A 20,318-nucleotide genomic window follows, 5' to 3' on the forward strand; every position below is an offset into this window, starting at 1 on the left:
TAGCATATCGTAGCATCGACTAATGCAATTATGTTCTCGCAAAATTACGTCAAAATGGTGCATCTAAGAAGTAATTCTAGTAGTAGTTGAAATCTACCAAATACCGACCAAAAAAATTCAAAGGGGTCAGTCTGGCTTCTTTGCGATTTTCGAAGCCAGAAAGAAAAAAAATATCGAACAGACCACCGTAGTAGTCGTAACGAAATAAATCACAAATATATTAACAAATGATGTTGTTGCAGCAAGCTTGAATGAGAACAAAATTGACTGTAAAATTTTCGTTGGTTATCATTGTGCAAGCACTTCTCCTTACGCGATGAATAAACCTGTTACATCATTCTTAGACAATAATACTCAAAACGCCTAACAAATGTTGGTAATAAAAGTTACGTCGGAAATACGAACTGAATTGACCGCGGGCTTACAAATGGCGCGCTTTCTCTCAGAACCAAAGAGTATCAAGTCAACGCGCAAAAGGCGCGGTCAATCTGAACTCGAAAACCCAGTTGTTCGTAACAAGATTGATTAAAAAGCCGAAGGCTTATCACTCGAGCTATTAGCACATCGAGCGTGATTAACTTTTTCATATACCGTTTACGAAATCCTCAATCAAAAGGGGCAATCGATCGATTTGCATCACCAGGGTGGCGACAATTTCGCTCAAATATAATTCCTTGACTATTTCCCTGACTTTTCCCGTCAAAACATTCAGAATTCTCCGACATTTTCCCACGACACTTAAGTAAGGTAATGCTGGGCAGTTTTCACGACTAAAAGCTCCACAAGTTGTGCACCTTGAATATATAAATTTGGATTTCAAAACACATAGTATTGTATTCGTTTCACAAGAATAATTGGAAATTGAACGATCCCATTTCCGTAAGTTAGCTTAACTGAATTTACGAAGGTTAGCTGAAATTTGAAAACGATTCTTTAAAAACAGCACGATTTTCTTCTCTATGCCCAATCATATCCTCTGACGTTTTCCTGACTTTTCCCGAAATAGTGAACTCCCGGTTTTCCCGCTCCGTCGCCATCCTGACTCGATCACTGGATCACTCGACCTCTCGACCACTCGACCACTGGGTCACTGGATCACTCGGATACGGGGTTACTATCACTGGATCACACGATCTCTGAGCCACTGGAACCCTCGATACGTCCGATCCCTCGATCAGTCCGCAAGGGAACGTCAGTAATTTCCGGCCCACATCCACAATCTTCATTGTTTTTCTACTAGTTATCCGTGTATCGTATAATAGTAGTAAACGCCTTCCAACCCACCCCCACGACGGGGGGGCTACAGGAGGGTTACAATTGCAGCAAAAAATTGACAAAAAAGTGTACAGTCGCTCACGCGAAACTTATTGTACGCATTAATTGAAACATAAGAAGCCTACAAGGTATCGTCTGCCGTCTAAATTCCACGACAAAACTTGTCTTCCACCCACATAAGTAAGTGCGATAAAATATTTAAAAAGCTCATTCCTTCAAGGATGAAATTGATGACAATGCTTCTTTTTATAGTAAGGAACACAAAAATAATAGTCAACCACCTATACTATACATCGAAAGTAGTCTTCCAAGTCCATGAAGCTGCTGCAGGCACGCGGCTACGATGCTGCATCTTTACGAGCTGCCTGAAAGACGATCGTTGCTGTTCTACATGTTGAACGATTGTCATGAAGTTTTTTTTTTATGTTGTACATTTGTTCAGTAAATCAATTTGAACTTTGGCGGATAGTTATACTAGATCTTTTGCCATAAAAATCGAGAGTTAGATATATTAATGAAATTCTACAAAATGCTTCAAATTAAAACAACAATGTTTTAGTATGACATTGATCTTCAATATCAGAATTATTGATTTCACCACCGTCTTCTTCGTCTGATTGATCTTGGTCTCGCTCTGTACTTGTTTTTTTACTTGTAAATATGTGAATATAATACTTTGTTAATGCCTAGATAATAATTTTTATATAACTTTTTAAGTTTTTTTCTTCATTTACAATACGTAGACTTTCTGCTGAATTAATTGTTATGTCATCGATGGATTTAATTGAACAAGTTTATTATCTGATTCATCCCAACCATAGTCAGTAGGATAAAATTCCTTCGGTTGCAGGAGACAAGCATGCCTCCAAAGATTTTGTAAATTTTGATTTAAACAAAATTTTCTCCCGCTGCCTGTGGTTGGGAAAAGTCAGATAATAAATTTGTTTCTCAATTGAATCCACCGATGACATAGCAATCAAGTCAGAAAGAAATCTAGGTATTATAAATAAAACATCAAAAATTATACATAGATAATTATTTAATCATTACTAAATTTTTATATTTATATATTTACAGATGAAGAAATAAATACAGAACAAGACAAAGACGACAATGCTGAAATCAATAATTCTGATATTGAAGATTTCAATGCAATAATGGATGAATGTTCATAGAATTACCTTTGTCAAGCAAGATGAGCACACGTTATACAGCATGCACATTTTGAATATAGAATTCTTCAAAGTGAAAATCAATAAGTAATATTTTTACCTTAACTTACGACTATTCAATAGAAGAATAGACTGAAATTTTGTGAAAAGACGTTATAATATCACCTCGGTTTTGAGATTTCCGAATATTAGTGTGGATTTTCTCGGAATTAATCCTTAATGTCATTGTAAAAGATTGTTTTTCTTATCGTAAATCATTTTATCGAATTTCATCGATATATTTGAGTCTCGATTTTAACGACAGAAGATTTAGTACAACTATCCACCAAAGTATAAATTAATATACTAAACAAACATGTAACATAAAAAAAAAAGAAAAAAATTTCATGATAGTCATTCGACTATTTCGGACAACAACGATCGTCTTTCAGGCAGGACGTAAAGATGCAGCTTTATATAGGCTTCGAAGACGACCTTCGTTGAATCTTAGAGCGGTTCAAATAGGGAATTATTTAAGATTTCGCTCTTCACTAAAATTTTTGTACTTTTCACCAAAGAATAGCTCACGTAAATAGGTTAGGCTGATAAAAATGTTTTACTACCGCCTCAACCACATTAAAATTTCGAAAAAACGCTATCTTGGAGAATTTCAAAATTCAGATATCCTTGAATCCTTCGGCGGCTATGTTGAATTTGTATGACGAAACAAAAGTTACTGCAAGACCTGGCATGCGTGCGATTTTTTATAGTGCCGAAAAATCTGCATCGAAGTTCATTGCAATGTTTAGAAGTTAAAAAAGTTCTTCATCTAAGAATTTCAAGATAGATGTTTCAGTACTCAAAAAAATCGCACGCCTCTCAGGACTCGTAAAAACTTCTGTTTCGTCACACAAAACATATCCACCAAAGGATTCAAGGAATATCTCAATTTTGAAGTTCCCGAAAATAGTCTTTTTTCGAAATTCCATCGTCGTTGAGACGGAAGTAAAAAAAGAAATCTCATCTCAGCCATTTAGCGTTATCTATCTATATCTATATCTTTCTCAATGTCATCAGTCAACCCACATATTATATCTCCACGACACATGCACTCGTCTCATTTTATTTAATCATACCTCACTTCATCTTACTCTATTTCATTTTACTTATTTTACTTTATTTCATCCTATTTTTATTTTACTTCTTTCTCTATCTTATTTTACTCTAGTCATTTTATTTTTTATTTCATCCTATTTTTATTCTACTTCTTTCTCTATCTTATTTTACTCTAGTCATTTTATTTTTATTTCATCCTATTTTTATTTTACTTCTTTCTCTATCTTATTTTACTCTAGTCATTTCATTTTTTTTATTTCGTCCCATTTTATTTTATTTTATTTTAAGTCTAACTATAAAGGAGCTCGGTACTACGTTTTCCAAACACTACCTATAATTTCTATTCATTTATTTTTTGTCACCTGTGTACTACACTGTCGCGCTGTAAGGGGGTTTTCCCAAAGCGCTTAATAAAAAGCATTATCTATCTATCTATCTATCTATCTATCTATCTATCTTATCTATTTTTTGGTAAAAAAGTGCAAGAATCTCGGAGAATACCGAAAACCAAAAGAAAGGCCTTTTTTTGAACGATCCCATGAAATGTATCCTCCAGGTGGAAGACTATTATTTTTGTGTTTCTCACTATGAAAAATAGCATTCTAATCAATTTTATCCCCGCAGGCATGAATTTTAAAAATATTTTTTTACGCTTACTTATGTCGGCAGAAATCGAATTTCGTCGTGGAATTTAGGCAGAAGACGATATTTTCTAGGCTTCTTATATTTGAATTAATCCCTTCGATAAGTTTCGCGTATGCGGCTATACATTATTTAGTCAATTTCCTGCTGTAAATCGTAACCCTCCTGCAACCCCCCGTCGTGGGGGTGCGTTTTTAAGGCGTGTATATTACTGTTTTGTGATACACGGATAACTAGTACAAAAAAATGAAGCCTACGGAAATGGTGTAATGAAATATGTCGTTACCTCCCGGACTAAATCACTCGACCCATCGACCCCTCGAACTCTCGGTCACAGGATCCCTGGATCACTCGATCTCCCGATCACTGGATCACTCGAGCACTCGATCACTCGATCACTGGATCACTCGACCACTCGATCAGGTGCAGGATGGCGTCAATTTTACTCAAATAAAATTCCCGAATCTTCCCGTAAAAAAATTACAAGTCCCTGACGTTTTCCCATGAAAATTAGGCAATGTTGGGCAGTTTTTATGATCAAAGGCTTCAGAACTTGTGCAGCTTCAATATATAAATTTGGATCTAAGAAACACGTAGTATTGCTTCATTTCGCACGAATAATTAGAAATTGAACGATTCCATTTCCCAAAGTTAGCTTAACTGACTTAACGAAGTATAGATGAAGATTAAAAAATATTTATCAAAAAGCCAATTTTTTCCCATGTTCCATCATAATTCCCTAACTTTTCGCGGTAGAAAATATTCCCCAACTGCTCCCGACTATCCCGGTCAGTCGCCACCCTGATTATCAATCGTCGCGCAAATGGCGCGTCTGATTCCCGTGATTAATCTACGCGCAAAAAGGCGTGGCTGATTAATCAGTCAAAAAATCTTAAACGACTAGGACTTGTCGCAAAATTCTGTAGAAAACCAATCCGCATCTGCGTCTTTTTGAATCCGACACATTGCGATGCGAATTGTTGTTCCGAGATGCGAGTCAAGTCCGGGAGGGAGGTTGGAGGGCATGCATTATTGTGTGGCGTGACGGTCGGCGGTCCTCTTCGACGCGAAGTCTTCGAGCGCAGCATCTCTCCCCATCTAGCGTACCACGGAACGCGATAGATGGTCCAGAGATGCGTTTTGCCCATTCAGACGATCACAGAGATCAATTGAATATAATAATGATAGACAATGATTAAACAATTGAATTCAATAACGACTGGAAAATGATAGCAAAGTAACAAAAAATGGGAAATTGAACCTCGTTGAAATTTGAAAGCTTACTAATGAATAGTTTGGAGACTCTTATATTCAGTCTGTCGCGTGTTTCTGAATGAAAATCACTGTGATCATTTGACGCTGTGAATTACAAAATTAATAACATCGCGGTGCATCGCGACCTTCCTACCCTCGCCTGATTCCCAACGGAACCACCCAACGGAAACGTTGGAAAGACATTCACACGCACATCCACATCAAACGCCGCGACGGATCCCACAACGACCACCTACCTACCCGATTACCTATATTCGCTCTAAACGATTCTCCATTCTTTCCAACACACATCATTCTTCCTCATTTGCGCCGTGGTCACTGTGACTTACTTTTTCATTGTTTACCTGTGGGGAGCAAAACGTTTTTGTACCATAGTCAGCGAGAGTATTGTTTTAGTGATTGCTGGCGGACTATCGGTACATCAACCTTTTGTAAGATGGATTAAAAACATCCTGCATGCTTATCAGCATTTTTCTAAGCGAGCTAAGCCTGTAGTTGTTCGATAGTTGCTGGGCATTAAAAAATTGAAAATGATTCAAGATATATCATGCAAGCTGATTACGTTACGTTATGCCAGACTTTGAAACGTTATCTATTAAAGAATCGTTGGAATATATTTGAACCTCAGGTTTATCCACCACTTAAACGACATCATAGAAATATTCAAACATAGGTAGGTAATTATATCTGTAGCTAAACACAATTTTTTTTCGCGAATGTCGAGTAAGCGATGGTAACCTGTCGCGATGCTCATTTCACTTTCAGCAACGTGCAAAATTTCTAACTTTGAGTGACTGTGGTAAAATAGGTCAACTCTGATGAGAAAGGAAAAGAAGAAAATGCATCGACCGAAAGTCAAGCACCGTTGAGATCGCGAATGAGCCTATCCATGCAGCTAAGAAATCGAAGATTTGTGTAACAATTTTTACCGTCACGCCACGTGACAAAGGAGTCCCAGGGAATTAATACCCGTAACCTAAATACGTGCAAACTCACCAACGTTGCCGAGTAATGGAGAAGTTACTCGGATGTCTCTGCTTAACTCTGAAAAAACGAAAGAGGAAGCTCGAATTAATTTAGTAAGCTGGATTTTCCATTATTACTGTTGTCTACTTCCATATTTGTTTACAGCGTGTTACGCAATGACAAAAATTAGGTTTCACATGCAGCACGTTGAATCATAAAACAATAATTGAAATAAGTTTTCTTACCTCCTCTGGGTTGCTCCACACTTTACATGTATATGTAGTAGTCCTCTTGGCTTTTCAGGTTGCACGGTGGTCACACACTTTTCACACTTTTCACACTTTTCACACTGCAATGAGAACATAATAAAATAATAACAAGCTAATAAAATAAGAACAAAACATATTGAATAAATGCATAAAATGATTAAGCAGCTAAAATCATGTACGATCAAAAGGGACATAGTGATTAAAAATCATATCGAATGCATACCTTTCAGTTTTATTCACTGCATAGCGGGTGGTTTAGTTTTTAGTTTGTTATCAGGGGTCGATTAATTGGATTACGTCGTTTGGATCATTGCTAAATGTGGTCGACAGTGCTACAATATAGTGTGCTCCTGTTAACAGTCCAGAAACAAGAAAACATTTTATTAGTATTTGTTTTGCAAAATTAATATACAAACGTTGAACCGTTATTTCTTGTGAATATAACGAAGAAGTGAATACCAATCAAGTTTAACTAACTGACAAATTCCGCCGATTGCAAGTAGCTCAAAGGTATAATCAAGAATGATCTCAAATGTGTATGTACCTGTTTTCCAGTCTTCCCGAATTATGCAAGCTGTTCAGCTTGTGTATTTTGTTTTCCAACATATATTTCAGGGGTCACTCAATGCGGATACTTGCTAACTTTGTTTATTCCTGCAGTAGTTCAATTCTGTAACCAGGGGAAGAACAAAACCGTAAATTTTTTTAACATCTTATCTAATTCAACATCCATATACTCAGGTTTGTAGGTAATGCGTTATGTCAATTTTTGGTAAATTTTACCGATTACATGAATCGGTGAAAAATTATTGGAATTGTTTTATACCTGTTTTTTATATGTAATAAATTCATCAGTTCCGCTACCGAGTGATGTCTTCCAAAATTTATTGACAGGTCCTTTCAATCTAGGTAATCACTAATGCCAATCAACGTTGTTGCGGTATCTTTCTGCAATCAAGTAAGATAACACAATATTTTGTCAGTACTTAATGTATCTTCGAGAATGATTTGAACGGAATTCAAAATTCACCATAGTTATCCAAGACATAATATGTATCAGAAATCAATAACAGTTGACGATCCTCGATTCTCACTCGAAATTTCGAACGATTAATAACGCCATGATGCATGAACTTTTGTTCAACCGTAATAAAGGATTAGAAAACAACGCAATAATCAATCACGCAATAACATTATTTTCACTTTACAAACGTGTGTCCACGCGAGAGACGCAATCCGCGAACCAAAATCTGAGACACAACTCGCACGGAGGTCACCTTCCGCAGGGCCCGATTATTCAAAATCTCAGAAAGCAACCAACAACGTACGATTATCAGAGCATTTACATTCACAAAACGCTTGTGATTATGCAGCGTAATAAGTACACTCGATTCGAAGCCTATTTACACTTTTTGCGTTGTAGTTATCTGCCAAAACAGACTGACAATGAATTAAACTTGCGAACAATGCATCTACGCACTTACCGAGAACCAGCCGCACAAACAATAACAAATGATACGCGACGCAGAGAGTCGAGAATCGAAATCGCTACAAGCTGAAGTTGCACAAAAGAAAAAACATTTGAGACACGGTAACTCACCTTCGATGTCCTCGGCTGTTTTTGTTTCACTAACTCGGCTCTTTTATGGGTCATACGCTGCATGCCGTTAGTATATTATTCACAGTGAGTTTCGTTGGCACTATACACTGATCGAATCACGATACACAGCCTTTTTTTAACCGTAAAGTATCGGTGCTTGGCCATATCCCGAATAGTCAAAGCCTGCACATGCCGATTTGAATTCTCAACTTACGACTTGCGTAGTTTCACTGCGGCTGCTCGGAAGCGACTAACGCCGTGCTGCGCTCGGGAGCGATTCTCGACCGGTCGGCAGCGCCATGCGAGCTGTTACAACCCGGTCAGATGTTTGAAAAATTGCCGTTGCACGCGGCGTCAGGCGAGGATCAAAATTTTCTGTCGACTTCCAGCAGAATAAAATACGTTGACTGAAGATATTATTGCTGAGGGTCCAATTGGTGGAAAAAGAGTCCTACAAGGCAATTCTGACAAGACGAAAAGTTTTCGAGATGCCCAACCGAGTGTACGGCACGATTCGTCAGCTTTCTGTCTCTCTCCGCCTGCTTTCCAGATCTTTGCACAGGCTCCGGGTTATCTCCTTCGTATTGCCTATCTTAGACTACATTTGTATGGTTTTCCTAGATTTATCGATGAGTACGATCTTTCTTGCAAAATTACGTCGGTATGGTTAATCAAAGAATTGATTCCAGCATTTTTTTTAAACCGTCACAATTTTCACCAAAAATCTAAAGGGGTTCATTTTTTCTGATAGATTTAATGAACAGTGCAGATCAGTAGTATTGTTATTTCAACACTTCTCAAAGTGAGTGAAGTAAAACCAGAATGGTTGACGTCTCTTTTAGCCTTCTTTGCGGATTTAATTTTTATTTCAGATTTGGTTCAAGTATCGAGGGAAAAAATAATACTCAATATTTTATATAATAATATATATAATTAAACACATAATATTATAGAAAGAAAGTAATACGAGTATGGATTATAAATCAACAAGTAATTACACTTATACAAGTCAGATTCATTGGAGTAAACATTTCGCAGTATGTTTTTACTTTGGCGTGGAATTAAACTAAAAATTCAGTCAATGTGTATTTGACATTATGTCTAGAAATAAAACTATGCTATTGCTTAGAAAAGAAAATTAAAAAATCACGAATTTGCTTGTACTATCAGAACTTCTGATTTACTCATCCAGTATTTTAAATAGTCCGTCTTCTATAAGGTTCCCGTAGAGAAGTGTATTGCATTCATCATCAGAGTACAGCTCCACATCCAATTTGTCAGAAAAACGATTCTGGAACATCGATGAGAAAATAGTAGTTGCAACAATAGTTATTGTTTGAAGAAGTGGCTGTTTAAAAAATAAACATAGTTTATTCGGCAGTCAATGAAATTCTCGATTACCCTACGTACCTTGATTTTAGCCTTTACAACTCCGCTATAAAATATATGTTCAAGCTTCTGGACCATCATCGGCAGAGATATTTCCGAATTTTTACCCTGCTGAATTTTCCATAATTTACACCGATAAGTCATTACAGGTACGGCCAGCCAGTCTTTCTTCAACAAATGTATTCTGAAGTGAAAAAAAAATTGTAACGATTATTTAACTGTGTAATTCAAAAGAGTTTCTCGCAAAATGTCATCCGATCTTTGAATTACAATAATAAGGTAAAATTATAAAATTATTCAACGACCAATGAAAAAATTGATGAACTAACGTTCCAATGTTTTGATGTTCCTCGTCTCCGTAATCAACGTACATGACTTTGACGCGTTCAGCATCAGGTTCTATTTCAGTTATAGAAGCTCTGTACCATATACCATTACTTCCGTACTTGGCGCAGCATGGAGCACCTATCGAAAATAACAGAGTAACTCTTGTTGCAGTTCAGGATTGAGATGGAATAAAAAAAAGTAATAATTGTTCTGTCCCACATTCCAAAAATAAACGTAATAATTACAAACGTAATTACCTGATCTTACTTCTTCGAGGATTGGTTGATGACATGCTTCTTCTTGCATATCATTTTCAACACGTTTGAGTTCTTGGTGCCACATACTTAGAAACTGTAAATGATTTATATAGTATTTGGTAAACTATTATTAAGGTATAATTTGCACAGAGTATATTCAAGGTCTTCATCAGAGTGGGGCGAAACAATGTCGAAAAACGTGACATGTGAGGTAAATGATCATTAATTGTGATTTTAGAGACAACTTTTCATGAGGAAGAATGTGGTATTCACAAAGAGAGCTTTGCAAGAATCTCACCGTTCCAACAATTTTCGTGATAACTAATTTTTTAAAATTAATTTTCTGTAAAACATCATAGTACGAGTGAGTGTACCAAGAAAAAAAAGTGGAAGAAATTGAATTTGAATAAGATGCCACTTTGACTAACAGAAAATATGCAATTAGTATACTTAGATACCTCAAGTTCTGAGGAAGGGTCGAGGTTTGCACAGAACTCAGTGGCGCTTATCATATGGCATGGGTCAAGATTTATCATTTCTACATGATTCGGAATTTTGAACATATGATAATTTTGAGGGCAAACGTTATTATCTTCAGATTCTTCGTCACGACCGCCATCATCGACTTCATTTTGTGGAGTAGAAGATATGGTAATTGATTTTTCAAAGTCCTGTGAACGTAGACACATTGAATTATCTTCATCTAAAATTGGCATTATATCAGAATGAAGAGTCATCTCTGAACTAACATCCGTGGTAGTATGTTCCTGTATTCCAGAGATATCAAGCGAACGTGAAATTTTTTTATCGAAATTCTCAATTTTTGTTTCTGGAGATTTGGATTCAAGACTCGTAGACAGTCGAAACATCGGCTCTGAAGTACTCCTGAGATCGTAGCCTTCAATGCTTCCTTCAACAATGACATCCGCATCATCCGAACTCTCGTGATGAGAATCTAGGTCCAATTCACGGAGACGGAAATTCAGAGTGTTTCGTAAGTAAGTAACTAAATCCACACCTCCGAATTCTCTAAGGTTTATTGATATCTGGAATGTAAATAATAATGCAGTGAAAATAATTGAATCAAGAAGAACTGCATTTTTTTAATTCATTATATAATATTATGGATAAATGTTCATCAGCTCACAACAAGGTGTTCCGGTTTTCTTTCCAAAATCGTAACGTCCGCCTGTTTGTCGACTACAAGTGCGTGGATTGTATCTAAACTTGATAGGCTCCATTTATCGTCTGGTGTATCCTGAAAATAAAATATTTGAATAAAGTGTATTGAGTTTAAAGATGCATATCATATTTTTCAAAGAAATTTGAATGCATTAAAATGTTGGCTAAGGCTATGAATTGATATATGTCATGATTGCGAAATAAAACTTACTGGGATTAGTCCGTGTACCACACATTTTGTTGCTTGAATTGGAATGTGTCCCATGACAACCCGTTTTCTCAAAGTACCAAGTTTGCACTCATCTACATTTCCATAATCTACAAAGACTACCTGTGAAAATTAGATAAATGTAGTAATATTTTGTGGAGTGTTCAATTCTGGATAGTGAACTATATACCATATTGAGATCACTTCTGGATAAGGATATCCAGAAACTGAAAAAATATCAAAGAAATCATTCAACTATGATGAAGAAATTAACGGAATACCTTGACTTCTTCATTCTCTAAGAGTTCGAGAACTCGAGCTCTGTACCACTTATTGTCAGCATGATATTGAGCAATACAAAGGTCATTTGGTGCCCAAAACATGTCGCATGCCTGTGGTTTTGAACCTGTGAAGTGGGCTTGTAGCGCAGCATCGATATGTACCAATGTATCGCTATCTAATGAGGAATTAGAAATTAGAAATGAAAGCGTATAGGTTTAATAACTGGATTACATCAATTGGAGATGTAAACATGTGTTAGTCAGATACGTCTTTCAGCAGAACTACAGTCGTTACTTTAATGGAAACAGCAACATACTTTGCTTCGGTGAGTGTAGATATATGGTGGCGTTGGAATCCACATAAGTGGGAAATGCACAGAATTTATCATCTGTAATCGGAACTGCTGGTATCCAGGCTGAAAGGGGAGGAGGTATTGGGGATTCATCTTCAGATTCATCATTTTCTTCTCTGCTTGCAGTATCAGACTCTGACATATTGATTGAGTAAGGGGCTACTGATGCGTCACTCATCACATCTGAATGAGAACTGTGCATTTTGTTTTTTGCCACCCATTCAACATCTGTGAAAAGTTGTTTTTCATCATTTTGTTGCAACTGCTGTCTCAAGTCAACAGCCAAAATTTTGTCAGCTTCATCTTTGTATCTAAGAATTTCAAAAGAAAAAAAAAACTTCAATTATCTTGAACACAAAACATGCATATCAATAGATTGGGAAGAAAAAGCTAAAAAATAAATCGAATTAATAAATTCATATTTGTCGTTTGTCAATAGTATCTGTATTTGAAGTATAAAATATCTAAGTTTACAATTACTTCTTTAGACACGTTTTTACTCGTATGCCATACTCACCCTCTGATTGGCAGAGCAACACCTTTCTTAATCAGCATTTGATTGACTGAATTGATTTCAACAATAGTTGGTGCCAATGCCCCTTCCAGTCTGGTTTCTCGAACCCAAAGCACAACGCATATAGCATCATTTTCTATGCCTGCCTGAAGAATGATTAAAATAAATTTTATTACATAGTTTCAGAATAATTTAATTTTTTTTTATTACACTTCGAGTGGCAAGTTTTTTACATACCACTTTGGATATATAAAATCGCGAATGCTGATTTTCGTGTATGATATCGGTCAGCGCTTGGCAAGACGAAGAAAGCCATGTTGCCGATCCACCACAGGGAAGAATTCCAGCCAATTTAACTTTAAATACCCGTGCTGGTATATTTGCATAGTCCGGGCGTAAGGTTTGCAAATCTTGCATCCCCACTGTTTCTGTGATGCCGATATCATATAAGAACACTACGACTTTTGTTGGTGAAACAATTTCGATGATTTTTGCACGATGATAAAATTTGTCCTTAGCAGAATAAGCTACACAAACGTCGTTTTGCTTCCATTCTTCGCTTTCTCCAGATTTATATGCATTGTAAAACTGTTGCAATTGTTCAGTCATGTTTTTTATAACTTTTGTACAGCTCACGTCACCAACATAAATGCAATCCGGAGATACTACATGTAATACGTTTACATGCATTCTGAATGGATCATCTGATTCGTCCAGATCATTTGCCAAATAGTCATTGTCAACATTGTCAGAAACTTTGCTGCATTTCTTAGCCTTATTACCTTTTTTCTTTCGCTTTTTGGTTACAGCTTTTGGCATATTCAGAAACTGTGAGCTATTTACAAATATACGAAAAAATAAGTAATATAGGTATCTAACTAGTGCCAAAAACACATGTTTTTGTAATTCAGTGACGTTCCAGAGATAAACTGCTTCGAGACAAAGTATACCAGAAACATTCTTAGCAATGCTATCCCCACTCCGTTTGTAAGGACAGTATGCTGTGATGTCACACCCAGATGGTGGAGAGTTCAAGAGTAGGATGTAGTGCAAACTGCAATATGTACACGATATGAGATGCGAAACTGAGCGGCTAAGCTAGTCACTTTGAATCAGGATCGGGTGTCCTGGAATAGCAACATCGGAATAGGTGAGTCCTGTAGTTTTGAATATTATTTCGACACCCCGAATATACATTCACAAAAATTGTCACGATGCCGCCAGCCTGCCATGAATAGGAAACTGGGATAAAAATGTTCTATCTATATAACTTAAAGTAGTAAGCTTGTTCGTATTAATCACTTTAGTCATTGCTCATGAAAATATTCGTAGCACGCGACAAATGTAGCCCAGCAAGGTGTGATGTATCGCGTTAGCGTATGAGTGTGTGCGTGTGCGAGCGTACCAAACGCGTAGCGTCTACGCGACACAGGCTTGTGCTAATTGAGCGACGGCTGGGTAAGGTCGGCCTATCTCGCGCTCCGGGCAAAGCCCGTAAAGTATATTTGTATTACAACTGAATCACCAATAAACTATAATTATCATTGTTATTGAATAAATAATCGGCGTGCACTTATTTACCTAGTAGCATTACACAACAACTGGCGACGAGGATTATTGAATTCTACGTGTGTGGGCATAGGGCTAAATGTGTTAAAAAGTGCTAAGCCAATGCAAAAGGCAGATAAAAACTGGCTTTATAAAAGTGGAGTGACAAAAGCAGCAATTATAGATGAACTGAATAAAGCAAATATAGAATTTTCTGAAAGCGAAAATTTCGAGTCACTCCGGAAGAAATTAAGAGATTATTACGATGAAGTAAATACTGAAACAGCAGGTATAGCTAATGCCAATGAAACCCTCACGGGTGAGAATACACAGAATCGCGTTGTAAACACCGACAGTGAAGAGGAAGATCCCAACAGTAACAACATGTCAAATCAAAAGAAAATGCAAATTGCGATGCGCTGTCGAGGTTGCCGATAGACGACCAAACAGAAATAATTACGAATGAATTCTCGTACATTAATTTTTTTGAAGAAGGAACAACGTCATTTAGTAGTAAAATGTTAGAAATTGAAAGTAGAAAAGATAAAACTATTAATAATGTAATTAAATTTGTCAAGGCAGAATGGCCCAGCACGAAAAACCTGTCAGAAGAAGAGAAAATTTACTTTCATAAAAGGTACGAATTAACAGTAGATACCAATTGTTTATTTTGGGGAATGAGAGCGTGCATTCCCGACAGCATGCGGGCAATCATACTAAAAGAATTACATTCTTCTCACATGGGAATTGTCAAAATTAAAACGTTTGCGAGATCTTACGTCTGGTGGCCAGGCATTGATTCTGCTATTGAAAATTTAATTAATGATTGCAACATTTGCTCAGTACTTCGAAAAACCCCGGCAAAAACACCGTTAACTACTTGGCCTTGGCCACCAAAGGCGTGGAGTCGCATTCATTGCGATTTTGCAGGTCCATTTTTTAATAATATGTACCTCATTGTGATAGACGCACACTCTAAATGGCCTGAAGTAATAAATTTCAAAAATAATACAAAAACGTCGAAGGTCATCGAAAAATTCAAGACACTATTTGCTAATTACGGTTTACCTTTACACGTTCATTTAGACAACGGGCCCCAGTTCAAATACGGATTGAAAGATTGGCTAGAACAAAACGGAGTCCACGTGAGTTTCTCCCCCCCCTATCATCCGGCCACGAACGGCGCGGCTGAAAATTTTGTTCATACTTTCAAAGATAAAGTGAAAAAAATCGTTAAAGGGGGAGAGAGACTCGAAGACGCGATTAATAAATTTCTTCTTGATTACCGTAGCATACCACACTGTACAACAGGACGCAGCCCGGCGTTCTTAATGTTTGGGCGAGAACTGAGAACTCGTTTTGATGTATTAAGACCAGATGTTTCGATGACCGTTGACAGGCAACAAAGAGCACAGATAGTAGCTAGGCGAGGAAATAGGAAGGTAGATGTAAAAGCCGGAGACGATGTCTTGATGGACTCTCACAGGGTTAGGAGTAAAAAACGTGTGCCAGGTAAAGTCATTAAGAAAGTATCGCCCTCGACTTTTATTGTACGCGACGATCAGGGCAGTACACACAAAAGGCACATCGATCAAATAGTCGACAAGAAGAAGCAGACCACTGTACCGAGAAGGTCGCCTCGCTTGAATCCAAATCTTTAAAGAGGCGGAGAATTGTGATGTATCGCGTTAGCGTATGAGTGTGTGCGTGTGCGAGCGTACCAAACGCGTAGCGTCTACGCGACACAGGCTTGTGCTAATTGAGCGACGGCTGGGTAAGGTCGGCCTATCTCGCGCTCCGGGCAAAGCCCGTAAAGTATATTTGTATTACAACTGAATCACCAATAAACTATAATTATCATTGTTATTGAATAAATAATCGGCGTGCACTTATTTACCTAGTAGCATTACACAACACAAGGAACCAATTAAATATATGTCTGAGAATGGGCTCTTCTAAGATGAGTTCGATAGTCGATGTTGTTTTATCTTTGGAAGACCACTGGTTTTATCTTTTGATGATAGGTGTATTAAAAACGTACCTTGACCCAGTGCTGATGGCGTATCCTCCTTTAGCTAACATAGCGTTGAAGTTGATATCTTTATCCTCCCCTGGGATGTAAAGAGTAACTTTATAGCAATCACTTTCCTTTGAGAAGACAAATATTTTTAACATTCGAGATTCCAAGGCTGCGGTCATAAATCCCCGTGTGGCCAAGATTGTTTCGCTGTTTTTCACAGGTATGACATCCTTCAGTGATATTTTAAATGCCTAGGACATAAAATTTCTCAATTCCTGCAGAGCAAATAGCAGAAAGGAAATACTCGAATTGCCAGAAATTGCGTAACAAATGACATTGATGTAGGTTCAGTTACCAAAGCAGTGAGAGACATAAATTGATTGTGGAGCCTTCTGATTTGGTCATACTCATATTCATGTTTATATCCAAAATCAACAAGGAAGACTTCCACTTGCCGATTTCCAAGTAAGTTAGTGACTCTTCCTCGATACCACATGCCATCATCGGACTTCACAGCACAAGGCATACCTACAAAATGTCAACACAACTTGACACTTATGTCGAAATACTATCGAATCGAAATGTTACAGAGATTATTAATTAATTTAAACAATAAAGTTTATTTCTACCTATTTGTGGTGTATAAATTATTCCTTTATTCATTCCGACCTTTCCATATTCGATCATCATGTCGTTTGTCAGTTTTGTCAAATGAATCTGACCATCACCGATCTGTAAAATACAACTTAAAGTTGAAAAAGTATCATAACTAATATAAATGTTTACAAAAGCTGATTGAAAACTCGATTTAATTACACAAATATCGATCAAAAACAAACCTTTTGTACGTATATACAGTCTGGTGACTCTACATAAGTCGCATTAACGTCATAGGAATTTTCAATCGATATTTCTTCTTCAAAGAATTTCCTCAATGATTCGGGATTGGTTCTCTGTAAATTGAAAACACAATACGTATTAATTTTATGAATGGTATTATTTTATGATTTGTTTATTTTCTCCCATCTAACGAATATTGTGAAATGAATACTTAAAGATTTACCTTCAATCTTTCGTTTGTTATGAAACAGCCATATTCCAGAAAGATAAGAGCATCCCGAATCGAAACAGGACGATCCCCATCACCTGCCGATATTTTTGTAATATCGACATGACAAATACCGTTTGACACTTTATACACGTGCATGACTGTATGCGATTTACTGAAACAAAATTAAAAAGTTTTACAAAATAGCAAAATCTTAAAGGACGCACACAATTTTAAAGATATTTTCTAATAGCAGCAAATGTTCACTTATATTTTCAGTACACGCAGAGTTGTTTACAGTTGGATCTTATTACGGTTCAACAATTAACTAAATTAAGGGCTGAAATTGACGACATAAAACAGAAACATTGAAAACCTACCCGCCGACCATTTCGTACATAGCTTTGTTAGCATCAATTGACCACTGACCATCTTTCGGGACAATGTCGTACAGAGTGCACAGTCTGGCCATAACAGGTACAAGAGAACTTTGTAACGTCATATTTCTCATTCTAGAGAGAGGGACTGAAATTTCGGTATTCCCGTAGTCTATGTAAAAGACGTCACCGACTTGACAATCTTTTTTATCCACATACTGCTTTATTATACGTCCCCGATACCATTTCATGTCATTTCCGTACTGAACCAGGTACAGTTTATCTGCAACAGAAGCATAATAACAGTCACCAACCCCTCCCTCGTTCGACCCGAACAAGCTATCGATTATTATTATTATCATATTATCATTATAATATCGTTTCCAATTCTTTTCAAAATTAAGCTTGATTAATGCTCACTCAATTCTAACTCTGTAGGTACGGCCGAAGTAGCTGCTTGTTTTGCGAATGCTTTGTGTAGTTGAACCAATTCTGAGCTGCGGGATAATGGTTGAGTATAAAAATACGATGGATCCTTGATGTATGGAATTGTAACATTCTCACTGATGCCTGAAATATATTATTATTTTATCTTATCCAATGATTATATAAATATTAGAAGTAACGACTCATGAAATAATTCTTTCAAAATATACTGGATATTATACACGATACCTTCCATAAGACCGTTGTTTATGTTTTGATCAGATGCAAGTAGTGAAGAAGTACTGACGGCCGTTAAGCTTTTATTCAAACTTAAGGGAGCCATTTTCATAGTAGGTATCACAGGCTCTGTAACAAAGAAGAGGAAAACAATAATCAATATTTACAAAGGCACGTATAACTATAAATCAGAATTGTTGAAATAAATAGCTGTGAACTATATCACTAGATTTAGTATACAGTTCTCAATATATGAGAAAAACCGAATGATGTCAATTTCACTGTCATGTTCAAAGGCGAATATTTTGAAAATGTACTGCAGACAATTTTTGAACAGTTTACTTTTTGGTAACATGATTTCCTCGCGATTAATTGGCTCTATTTCGTAGTCTTCTGGCAATTCTTCAGTCTTCACTAAACAATAACTCGGAATAGGTGGGATATCAACAAAGCAATGTTCCTCGAGAGCCTCAGTTATCGTTTCGTCGATATTCAGTCTAGAAAATAAGAAAGAAAGTCGAAGTTCACAGCATATAAACAAGATAAGCAATAAAAAAGAAAACTGATCAAGAACGTATGATGTTGAGGTAAAATTTCAATCTTACGCAAATTTCTCGTCGGAAACAGATTTATGAACAAGATGACAAGGCAGGTTTAAAATCTGCTCTAGTTTATCGATAATTGCCGTCATATTTACCGCAGAATCACTTTCTTGTAATGCTACGGTTCCTGCCTGTAAAAAAAGTAATTAACAAGGTTGTAATGACAATAATGACAAGGATAGCTTGACTAGCGTAAAGAGAGAAAGGAAATAAAAATTTCTTCAATAACGACGAAAATAATCAATTCCGAGTAAAACCTAAACGTAAAAGCGTACATTTATTCCGTTTTCGATTTCATTTTTCTGTTCTTTTAGTCGTTCCTTTATAGAGGCAATATTATTTCCAACAGAATTCTGCTGTTCCTGTAGCTGGTTGATGATACGGTTTTCAATATTTTGCAGAACGCCGTGAAGGTAAGTAAAATGTTGGATAAGTGCGGCTTCGACTTTTTCTCTATCCGTATCACTGCCGTATGATGTGTCTAGGACGGCGAGAGGTTTCGACAATTTCTGAAACAGAAAAAGAAGGACCATGTAAATAATTTTGCGGTTTTCTTCACTAAAACATGGGGATGAAAAAAAAATTCTGGGAACAAGTGTGTCCAAAAGTGATTAAAAAGAGCTGCTGCACAAATCGAGAACTGCAATTCATGTATAATAATACATATTTTATTAGCCATTTTATTTTTTACCAATTTACAAAGTAAAGTTTCGTTGACCAAACTTCTGGGAATAATGAGAATCCTGAAACTTGCGAAAATGGGTGGACGAAAAAAGAAGATGGGTAGATATAAACTCAGACACGCATCTGAGGAAACGTAAAAGAAAGTCGCAGAGAGCAGCAGGTGAGTTGGTACCTTCTTTTCAACTGGGTCAAGTCGCGCTAGCAATTAAATCTAGTTAAAAAAACTATCTCGTTCTTAACGGTACTATGAACAGACGTAAATTATTTCTAACGCCACAGCCTCCTCGCACAACCGTTTACCTTGCAATGAGGAAAACATTTCTTTTCCACCAAATACGGCGAATAAAACGTTAGTCAAAGAAAATTGCTCAAAGATTTTCTTCTGTTGATGAAATCAATGAATAGACTAATATTGGCTGGGATTGAAGTCTACTAAGTAAGCTAAAAGTATCGTAACGTTGAAAGAAAAATCCCTACAGTGAGAACTTGTAAATACTTGTAAAGTATCGAGTTATTTATAAAACAAAAAGTTGAAAAAACGTTACGAAATTGAACTTCGTGATAATAGGAG

General features: G+C 36.7%; 1 protein-coding gene and 1 long non-coding RNA gene across 2 annotated transcripts in view; both read right to left on the reverse strand.

Annotated features, from left to right (window-relative positions):
- Window positions 1–294: 294 nt before the first annotated feature.
- LOC124407304 lies at window positions 295–488 on the reverse strand. The gene is made up of 3 exons (XR_006929306.1): window positions 426–488; window positions 362–363; window positions 295–305 (listed from the first exon to the last, which is right to left on the reverse strand). It is a non-coding gene; the product is annotated as an uncharacterized LOC124407304 (long non-coding RNA).
- Window positions 489–9,352: 8,864 nt separating this feature from the next.
- LOC124404698 (RING finger protein 17) overlaps window positions 9,353–20,318 on the reverse strand; it is a 99,834-nt gene continuing 88,868 nt past the window's right edge. Inside the window, exons 6-28 of the mRNA XM_046879031.1 lie at window positions 19,339–19,572; window positions 19,067–19,194; window positions 18,804–18,958; window positions 18,474–18,590; window positions 18,219–18,368; window positions 17,802–18,081; window positions 17,437–17,596; window positions 17,213–17,326; window positions 17,003–17,105; window positions 16,729–16,901; window positions 16,395–16,624; window positions 13,043–13,640; window positions 12,809–12,951; window positions 12,256–12,602; window positions 11,939–12,114; window positions 11,661–11,780; window positions 11,415–11,525; window positions 11,017–11,313; window positions 10,726–10,938; window positions 10,268–10,361; window positions 10,013–10,148; window positions 9,705–9,867; window positions 9,353–9,585 (exon numbers count right to left, since the gene is read on the reverse strand). Of these exons, the coding sequence (XP_046734987.1) occupies window positions 9,475–9,585; window positions 9,705–9,867; window positions 10,013–10,148; window positions 10,268–10,361; window positions 10,726–10,938; window positions 11,017–11,313; window positions 11,415–11,525; window positions 11,661–11,780; window positions 11,939–12,114; window positions 12,256–12,602; window positions 12,809–12,951; window positions 13,043–13,640; window positions 16,395–16,624; window positions 16,729–16,901; window positions 17,003–17,105; window positions 17,213–17,326; window positions 17,437–17,596; window positions 17,802–18,081; window positions 18,219–18,368; window positions 18,474–18,590; window positions 18,804–18,958; window positions 19,067–19,194; window positions 19,339–19,572 (4,353 nt within the window). The 3' untranslated portion in view covers window positions 9,353–9,474. The remainder of the gene's footprint in view (window positions 9,586–9,704; window positions 9,868–10,012; window positions 10,149–10,267; window positions 10,362–10,725; window positions 10,939–11,016; window positions 11,314–11,414; window positions 11,526–11,660; window positions 11,781–11,938; window positions 12,115–12,255; window positions 12,603–12,808; window positions 12,952–13,042; window positions 13,641–16,394; window positions 16,625–16,728; window positions 16,902–17,002; window positions 17,106–17,212; window positions 17,327–17,436; window positions 17,597–17,801; window positions 18,082–18,218; window positions 18,369–18,473; window positions 18,591–18,803; window positions 18,959–19,066; window positions 19,195–19,338; window positions 19,573–20,318) is intronic.

The sequence above is a fragment of the Diprion similis genome, chromosome 1, assembly GCF_021155765.1.
Source record: "Diprion similis isolate iyDipSimi1 chromosome 1, iyDipSimi1.1, whole genome shotgun sequence".
In the NCBI taxonomy this organism is placed as follows: Eukaryota; Metazoa; Arthropoda; class Insecta; order Hymenoptera; family Diprionidae; genus Diprion; species Diprion similis.